The sequence below is a fragment of the Nematolebias whitei genome, chromosome 17 (assembly GCF_014905685.2).
Source record: "Nematolebias whitei isolate Nwh7 chromosome 17, NemWhi1, whole genome shotgun sequence".
Taxonomy (NCBI): Eukaryota; Metazoa; Chordata; class Actinopteri; order Cyprinodontiformes; family Rivulidae; genus Nematolebias; species Nematolebias whitei.
In genome coordinates this window covers 37,330,838-37,340,246 of record NC_056514.1, presented here as the reverse complement: position 1 = coordinate 37,340,246, position 9,409 = coordinate 37,330,838, and the positions used below count along the sequence as shown (strand labels likewise).

Sequence of the window (9,409 nt, the reverse complement as noted above, 5' to 3'; positions counted from 1 at the left end):
ATCTATCTATCTATCTATCTATCTATCTATCTATCTATCTATCTATCCATCTATCCATCTATCCATCTATCCATCCATCCATCCATCCATCTATCAATAGATAGATAAGCACCTTTTATATCTATGAGTTATTTTGATAGAATGGCTGATGTCTGATATTTAACTTTATCGCCAATATCAGCCGATACCGATACCATGCCGATAATATAGTGCATCCCTAAACAGAATGGTAGCTAAAAGCTAAAAGAAGCAAAAGGCTTGCTAGATGCTAAAAGTAGCAACACAGAGGTTAAAAACTAAAATAACAACAAACAAAAAAAAACTAGCTAAAAGCTAGGGCAGGCAGGATAGTAGCTAAAGTTAAAGTAACAAAAATGTTAGCTAAAAACTAAAATAGCAAAAGGCTAGCTAAAAGGTGATGAAGCAAACATTAGCTAAAGGCTAAAAGGTGATGAAGCAAACGTTACCTAAAAACTAACAGTAGCAAAAGGCTTTAGACTGTAGAAGTAGCAGAATGTAGCTAAAGGCTAAATGCAGCAAAAACTAGCTAGAAGCTAAAGATTGCTGAACAGTAACTAAAAGCTCAAAACAGCAGAATAGTAGCTAAAAGCTAAAAGTAGCAAAAGGCTTGCTAGAAGCTAAAAGTAGCAGAATGTAGCTAAAAGTGAGATAAGAAGCCAAAAACAGAGCTAGTACGATGAGCCAGGTTTTAAAGAGAAGATTGTTTTCAAAGAAATTAAACAGATTTTTATGTATTTCCATGGAATAAATATTTCTAAAAAAAAATAAAAAAAAGATGGTGCTTTTTAAAAAGCATAAAAAATGTTACAAAACCTAAAAGTCAGACCACACATCTCGTGAATGAGCTGAACGTTTTAATACAAGAACTCAAAGTATTACCGTAGATTAAAAAGTAAATTAATTAATTTAAAAAAATATATATGATAACAGGAAAACGATGTGCGACTGTTTTGACCCGGAAACAGTTTCTAATAAACTTGTCTGTAAAAACAAGCGCAGCAGAGAAACGACACTTTTCCTCCCGACTCGACTGACCGCAGTGAGTTCGTTGGGCGACGCTCCGTGCTGCAGCAGCAAGTTGATGATGTGCGTGTGTCCCTGCTGTGCAGCCTGGTGCAGAGGTGTGTAGCCGTTCTGCACAGGAAGTTAGAAAACACATTTATATTTCACCATGTACGACCTCTGACCTCAGGTGATGTTTGCAACCAGGGCTCACCTTGGTCTTTGCGTTGACCTTCGCCTGATTCTTCAGCAGGAAGTTGACCATCTTCACGTTGCCATAGTGACAGGCCACATGGAGAGGGGTGTATCCCAGCTGATGGCACACAAAAAAAGGACGTCTTTCTTTTTTGATAGCTTTTTCCTTTTCAAATTTCAACACAGTCGCACGTAAAATGTAATTTAACAAAAATGTGACACAAGGAGGTGTTGCTGGACGTGTATTTTAAAATAAAACGGGTAAATAAAACTAATCTCGAATTTATCCGACACCCTAACGGACTTCCTCCCTCCACTTACTTTGGTCTCGGGGTCTATAATTGCTCCTTGGTTGACTAAAACCTCAGCAACGTTGACTTTATCCTCCTGGGCAGCCAGGTGGAGTGGAGTCAGACCAGACTGAGGATAACAAACACAGACAGGATGATAAAGTCAGGCAGAGGGAAATACAGCTGTGGAAGAAAAGATAAGGGGTTTGCACATCAGGCTGATGAAAGGTCAGGACTGGAAAAACCTCAAGAGCTGAAAGCCAGAAGGAATAATCGTCCAAATAACAGCGTCTCAGGTAAAGACTGTAAATAAATGACGATTCCTGGCGGTTGAATACATGTTGACACCACAGACACGCCCTCACTGTAAATATGGCTCCCAGAGCATCCTGTTTGTCTTCAGAGACAGAAAACCACAGGGTGTTTGGACACGCCGCACCTTGTTGCTCATGTTGACGGGGGCGTCTCGAGCCAGCAGCAGCGTCACGATGTCCACGTTGCCTTCCTGCGCCGCGAGGTGCAGCGGGGTGATCCCCTGCCGCGTCACTGCGCTGGTGGAGGCGCCGTACTCCAGTAAGGTGGTGGTGATCTCCATCTGGTTCTTCTTGGCCGCGATGTGCAGGGGAGTGTATCCATTCTGGAATCAGAGGAGAGATGATGCTAACGTGCAGTACTGGAAACACCAGGATAGATTAGAGGAACATCATTTACTTTTCAAAGAAAGAATAAAGACGTGCTCTGACTGTCATTACACGATAAGTCTGAGGTTTTTTAAATGCAACCTTTTAAAGACGGAGGATGGTTCATCCTTTCTAACACGCAACAGATTCATGCTATTATCTTTAGCTGACTGGACTGTACGCATCACTGGAATACACAAAAATAAACACCAGTTCAAACAGCTAAACCTGCGGCTGTTTGAGTCAACCCACCTGTTTTACAGAGGAGCAGAAGTTAATCCCTGAAAGAGAAATGCTTTTATTGTGTGAATGTTTATGAAGCATTCACTTTGTCGTCCGTTATTCTTCCCGATGCTTTTCAGCATCTTTCTCGTTCCACAACAAATCATAAATCAAAGCGTTCAGCTCGTTCAGGACAAAGCAAAGGTGCTGTGACTTCTGGTGTTGGTGCAACTTTAGCTTTTTTAAATATTTAGCTTTTTCTGACATTTTTTTCCTCATAGAAAATGAAATGAGCTCATTTTACATCCTTCAAATCTTTAGATCGGTTTACAACCTTTTACTGCTCCTTTCACTTTTTGTTCAGCTTCAGCTTCTTTGTGCAAATTTAAACATTTTTTCAGCTACTTTCAGCCGTTTTGTGCTCCTTTCTGCTAACTACAACATTTGTATGCTTCTTCTAACTTCTTCCTGCTAATTTCAACTTTTGAGGCTCCTTTCAGCTAATTTCTGTAAGTTTCAGCTTTTTCTGCTATATCAGCTTCTACTTAGCTGTTTTATGCTAATTTTAGCTTTTTATTAGCCATTTCCACATTTTTTGCACTCATTTCTACTATTTTCAATCTAATTGAGTATTTCTATTATTTTCAGCCTTATTTAGCAAAAATGTGCTCTCTCCACTTTCTTCTAGTAGTTTAAGCTTTTTTCTTCCTTTATAGCTACTTTTCATCTGTTTTTTTGTGCTAATTTCAGCTTATTTCAGCCTAATTGGGCAAGCCTGTGTTCTTTCTGCTTTCTTCTGCTCATTTAAGCTTGTTCTACCGTTTCAGCTACATTTTTAGCATTTTAGCTAGTTGCAGCCGTTTTCAGATAAATGTACACTTTTCTTGGTAATATATGCTCCTTTCAGCTTAATTAACTTAATTCTGCTAATTTAAGCTTCTTATGCTCCTTTCAGCTTTTTTCTACTAGTTTCAGCTTTTTCTGCTATTTCAGCTACTATTTAGCCGTTTTATGCTAATTTTAGCTTTTTCAGTTAATTCCTCATTTTTTAGCTCATTTGAGCTCTTTTTGCTTCCTTCTGATAGTTTAAGCTTCTTTCTGCCTTTTTAGCTATTTTCTGCCAATTTCGGGTTTTTAGCTGATTTCCTAACTTTTGTGCTCATTTCTGCTTATTGAAAGCTAATTCAGCAAATATGCATTCTTTCTGCTTTCTTCTTCTAATGGTTTGTTTTTAAATTTCAGCTACATTTTAGCATATTTTTAGCTAATTTTAGCTGTTCGTCAGCAAGTTCTTCTGCAATGCATTTTCACAGGAAATGCAATTTCTGTAGTTTTATTTTTTTAAACCGATTAAAACTAAACGTATGCATTTACCTACAGATTTAGACCAAATGTATTCTGATGGAACTTTTTCACCCCCAACAAAGCTCACGAGACTCCCTCACCTGTTCGTGCTTCAGGAAGAGACTTTTGTTACGATTACTATGTCGTGATATCGAGCAAGTAATATTTTTTACTCTGTTTAGTCTGATTCATGCTCAGAAAGTGATGGAACGCTCTTTAAACACTTAAAATAATCACTGGATGAACAATTACAACGTTTAGAGTAAACCTGATTCAAGATGGACGCCATGCCTAACTAAAATTAGCAAACAGCTATAGATCGGTCAGTTTTACAGCTAACAAGCTAAATATGGGCATGGTAGTAGCTGAGAGTCATTCACAACACATACTTTGAGCGCTACATGCTGTGTAGGGTCTTGTGGTCCAAGATGATTTTTACAACTCCTTTTTATTTGCTTTGATGATTTGTACTCGCAATTGTTTTTATATTTAGGAACATTTAGCCTGAATTTGTTGTTAAACCGTTGACTCGATGAAATGTTAAAGTCACGTTCACTGCTCAGTGGGAACTAGTCGTTCACTGGAGGGGCCGATTTTTTCACATGAACAAAAACCATTTCCTGATTCGATCCGATCGTCGATTCTGTCAGGAGGTGGTGATTGGCTGATTTCTGGGGCGGCCCGTTGTGATTGGACGCCGCCAGAGGAGAGGAGATCATTTAAACTGCATGTGAGTGACTAACTGGGTCAGCCTGGCCTCATCCTGGACCACAGACGATGCGTTTGGGAACAATCGATTTAAACTGGACACACTCGGACTCCTACCTTCGCAGCGGCGTGAGGAGACGCTCCCTGTTTGAGCAGGAGCAGCGCCACCTTCTGGTTGTCATAGTGCGCTGCCACATGCAGTGGAGTTAGTCCACTCTGAGCACAGACACGAGCAGCGGTTAGACGGTGGCTCACGGAGCAGACATGAAGCACACACTGCATAATGTAAGATCAGAGCATAAACACACGTCACCTTCCCAGCAGCGTCAGGCGGAGCGGTTTTCTGCAGCAGCAGGTTAGCCACCTCCATCTTGCCATACTTGGCTGCAACATGCAGAGGAGTGAAGCCCTTCTGGAGGAACACGAGACAACACCAGGGTCATACTCTGAGCAGCACAAACACGTGAGTCATCTGCACAATTAAAGTGTCACTGATAGCCCCGGCTGCTGAAAATGACAAAACACATGTTCAAGATGAGGAAACGAAAGGATTCTTTAGCTATGAGGTCAAACCAACAGGACTTTTTTGGGCGGGCGATTACGTGTGCATGAAAAGTGAGAGAAGCCTAAACTTTACGAGCTTCAAATTCGCCTCTTTAATGAGTAAAACTCCATTATGACGTTTTATAAATCAGTTTTATTTGGTGAATTTACACAACTCTTTGTTAGACTTAACTGTCTTCAACTCCAATTGTCCGTTAGCATATCTCTTTCCCTCGTTTGCGTTTTACAATCTATTTTTCTTATTCTACTGGCCGATAATCACTGAAGTCACACGTAACCTTTGACACAAAAAAGTTAAACAGCCTTTACGCCATTTTAAAAGATGCTAAAACAATTATAAACTATATTTTAACAACCTGTAGTATTAAAACGTTTAAGGTTTATCTGTAGTCAGTGGGGTTTAGTGAGCAACAAGAGCATCTTTAATATTTAGTTATTTAACAAAACGTCTAAATTTTGAGATTACAGTTGTAATCTCTTCTTTATCACGGGGGCTTCCGTTCTCGGGCCCCCCCACGATAAGTGAAAAACCGCAAAGGTGGGATAGTAGTACAAGTAGTAAGTAGATATATAAAGGCATTTTAAACCAGTCCCACACGCTTGCAATATTCTAAACAATGTTTTTAAACTCTAAACGCTCTTAAAGAGCACAGAATGTCATGATTTCAGCTCTCGGCCACGCCCACTTCTCCGCTGCAGGGCGGCAATCATGACAGGCTGCAGGAGGGAGCTTCTCCCTGCACCTGTGGGCTGCACACAGGTGCTAAATAATTTAAAATAATTTATTTTAAATTTTAAAAAAATCCATGCTGATCGTGCGGCTCATCCAACAATCAGCCAATTGTGTGTCATGCCCAATCTTACTTTGAAAATCCACAAAGTAGAGAAGGACTACTGTCTCTCTAGAAAAAAAAAAAACTAAAAATATTTATTTTAAAAAGCAACAAGTGATGTCGGCTATGGACTAAACCATCATATTTGAGCCGATTCTTCCTCAAACTGTTGCAACACCTCAGATAAAACAGACTTTTTAATAGAAACGGAGCTGATTGTTTGAAGACTGTTTTGGGGGGAGGTTTTAAACTTTATGATCCAACTCTTCCACAGACAGACAGAAACCATCTGACTGCAGCAGCTCCAACTATTACATCATCAACACCCCAACAGCTCCAGCTCTCTTTAAGTTTACTCCTCCGACCAGTATGTTGGAGTGAGCAGATCCACCTGTGCAGCCATTCCTCCGTCACGTCTCGTTTACCTTCGTAGTGATGGCCAGGCTGGCCCCCTGATCCAGCAGAGCTGTAGCCACGTCCCTGTGGCCCTCCCTGGCTGCCAGGTGCAGAGGCGTGTATCCAGAGATCGTTGTGGCGTCGGGGCTCGCCCCGTTGGCCAGCAGCTGCTGCACGATGTCGGGCTTACCGAGACGACTGGAGATGTGCAGCGGAGTCTGATCATCCTGACGCAGGAGACGGAAAGAAAACAACGCGTTAGGAGACGTTTGCATGTAGGATCAGCACCCAGCTGATACGATTTACTTAATGATGGCTATTAAACCAATATTTAAAGCTTTCAAGTAATCAGTGAAATCAAATCCATTTAAAAAGACCAATAGATTTGGTAGCAAAAAAGACAAAACAATGTGCTTATATGTGTCAAATCACTGCAAAACCACAAAAGATCCACAGGTTTAGATCATTTTACTCGTGCACTCTTTACACACAGATGTGTTTGCATGTAAGAAACATTGCAAATTTTAAAACGTCCAAAGTCCATTATTTAGTCTAATAAATACACAATCTTATACTAACTGTTTTGTGTGGTAGGCCTAAAAAAATACATTTGTTGCACTGCATTTCCTCATTTTAAACCAATCAGAGCCCAGCAGGTGGTATCTGCACCAACTTTAAATCTTTCTTTAGCTCCTCTTAAAACAAACGGAACTGCTGAGAATGCACCCATCAGGTTCGACACCTGGGAGCAATTTGAACGTGTGTGAATGTTCATGAAGCGTTCGCTCTTTTGTGATCCAGTTTTCTTCTGTGTGTTTTTCAGCATCTTTCTCATTTCACAATTTTTGTGCTTTTTCAACAAATCATAAATCAAAACGTTCAGCTCTTTCAGGACGGTCCTGCTATGACTTTTGGTATTGGTGCAACTTTAGCTTTTTAAAATATTTAGCCTTTTTTGCCATTTTTTTTATCTCATAGAAAATGAGTTGAGCTCATTTTACATCCTTCAGATCTTTAGATCTGTTTACAGTCTTTTATTGCTCCTTTCACTTTTTGTTCTGATTCAGCTTCCTTGTGCAAATTTAAACACCTTTCAGCTACCTTCAGCTAATTTCAGCTGTTTTGTGCTCATGTCAGATTATTTCTGCTAACTATAATAGTTTTGTGCTTCTTCTAACTTCATTCTAGTTCATTTCAGCTTGTTATGCTCATTTCAGCTGATTTCTGAAAGTTAAAGCTTTTTTTTTTTTTTGGCTATTTCAGCTACAATTTAGCAGTTTTTATGCTAATTTGAGCTTTTTCAGTTAATTCCACATTTTTTACACTCAAACTTTTTTCAGTCTAACTCAGCTAAATTGTACTCTCTCCATTTCCTTCTAGTAATTTAAGCTTCTTTCTGCCCTTCTAGCTACCTTTCAGCTGTTTTTTTTATTGCTAATTTCAGCTTTTTTCAGATAATTTACACTTTTTGTGCTCATTTCTGCTTCTTTCAGCCTATTTGGGCAAAACTGTGCTCTTTCCATTTCCTTCTGCTAATTTAAGTGTGCTCTACCCTTTCAGCTAACACTTTAGCATTGTTTATATATTTTCAGCTGTTTTCAGATTAATTCAAGTTTTTAGTGGTAATTTCTGCTACTTTCAGCCTTATTTCTGCTCATTTCAACTTGGCATGCTTCTGTCAGGTTATTTCCACTAGTTTCAGCTTTTTCTGCTATTTCAGCTATTATTTAGCCATTTTGTGCTAAATTTAGCTTTTCCAGCTAATTTCCATTTTTCTTTTTTAGCTTATTTCAGATCCTTCTACTTCCTTCTGGGAGCTTCTTTCTGTCTTTTCAGCTATTTTTTTTAGCTAATTTCAGCTTTTTTAACTATCTACCTAATTTATGTGCTCATTTCTGCTTATTTAAACCTAATTCAGCAAATATGTGGTTTTTTATGCTTTCTTCTGCTAACTTAGACTTGCTCTTCCATTTCAGCTACATTTCAGCATGCTTTTAGCTACGTTTCAGCTGCTTTTTTTAGCAAGTTCTTCAGCAATAAGAATTCACACTGCATTTTCGAAGGAAATGCAATTTCTCTAGTTACTTTTAGCTGTTTGTTTATCTCTGGGTGGTTGTGTATCCCTAGTTTTTAAAAGGTTCTACAATCAGAACCTTGTTTATTTTCCAAATATGACAAAATCTTGTGCACAACGCAAAAAAGTGCGAAGAAAAATGTATAGTTTATTCAAATCAATGTTCTTTTTAAAATAATCACATATTTTACGCACAACCAAAGTAAAATGAGAAATCTCTTTGAAAGTGTAAAACACGAGCTCTTTAAGAAAACCAAACATTAGTGTGGACGAGTGGTTCTGCTCTGTAGCAACGATCATTGGACCTTCAGTGGCTCCGACTCCCATCCTCAGTGGAAATGTTTCGGTTGACAGTAACAGCCTACCTTGGCCTTGGCATCGACCCGCGCCCCGTTCTGGACCAGGTATCGGACCACGCCGGACTGCCCGGCCCTCGCTGCCATGTGGAGCGCCGTCTCCCCCCTCTGAGAAACGAGAGACGGGTTCAGAGTCGTTTCAAAGTTTTCAACAACACTCCCACATTTTGGTTTAGAGAAGAAGCAGGAAGCAAAGCGAGTCAGACTGATTCCCCTTTTTCTTTCCACACACTATGACGCCCCCGTTTCCGTTTCTATGGTAACCAGACCACAAACAGAGCGTAGGCGACTCGATAGTTTTAGCTGAGCAGTCTCTTCCCTCTCTGGTTGTTTCCTCATCTTCTGAGACCTTCAGCCCCTCGTCTTCGTAGGGATGTCTGGAGCCTCGTAGGACGACAGAAAGGGGTTCTTACAAACGCACATGTGGCTTTAATAAACTTAATCTTCCTTTAAACTAATTAGTTGTGCGCTCAACACAAATTACAGCATTTTGGAGGCGGTGCAGGAAAATTGCCTCAGAGGAATTTGTCATCATAAAAAAATCTGTGAAAACATTTAAAGCATTTCAAATCTGCTTGTAGACACACACAAAAAAAGACTAACGCTAAATTAGAAGTTACACAACAACTTGAGCGCAGATTTAGATTCATGCTTTGGATCGCATGGTGAATCTATACGTCGCTTTCTGACAGCTGTAGTTTTTGAAAGATAAATTATTCAAATG

General features: G+C 39.7%; 1 protein-coding gene across 1 annotated transcript in view; it reads right to left on the bottom strand.

Moving 5' to 3' along the window:
* ank3b (ankyrin 3b) overlaps positions 1-9,409 on the bottom strand; it is a 155,168-nt gene that overhangs the window by 76,546 nt on the left and 69,213 nt on the right. Inside the window, exons 14-21 of the mRNA XM_037691560.1 lie at positions 8,695-8,793; positions 6,285-6,482; positions 4,776-4,874; positions 4,580-4,678; positions 1,948-2,145; positions 1,540-1,638; positions 1,238-1,336; positions 1,057-1,155 (exon numbers count right to left, since the gene is read on the bottom strand). Of these exons, the coding sequence (XP_037547488.1) occupies positions 1,057-1,155; positions 1,238-1,336; positions 1,540-1,638; positions 1,948-2,145; positions 4,580-4,678; positions 4,776-4,874; positions 6,285-6,482; positions 8,695-8,793 (990 nt within the window). The remainder of the gene's footprint in view (positions 1-1,056; positions 1,156-1,237; positions 1,337-1,539; positions 1,639-1,947; positions 2,146-4,579; positions 4,679-4,775; positions 4,875-6,284; positions 6,483-8,694; positions 8,794-9,409) is intronic.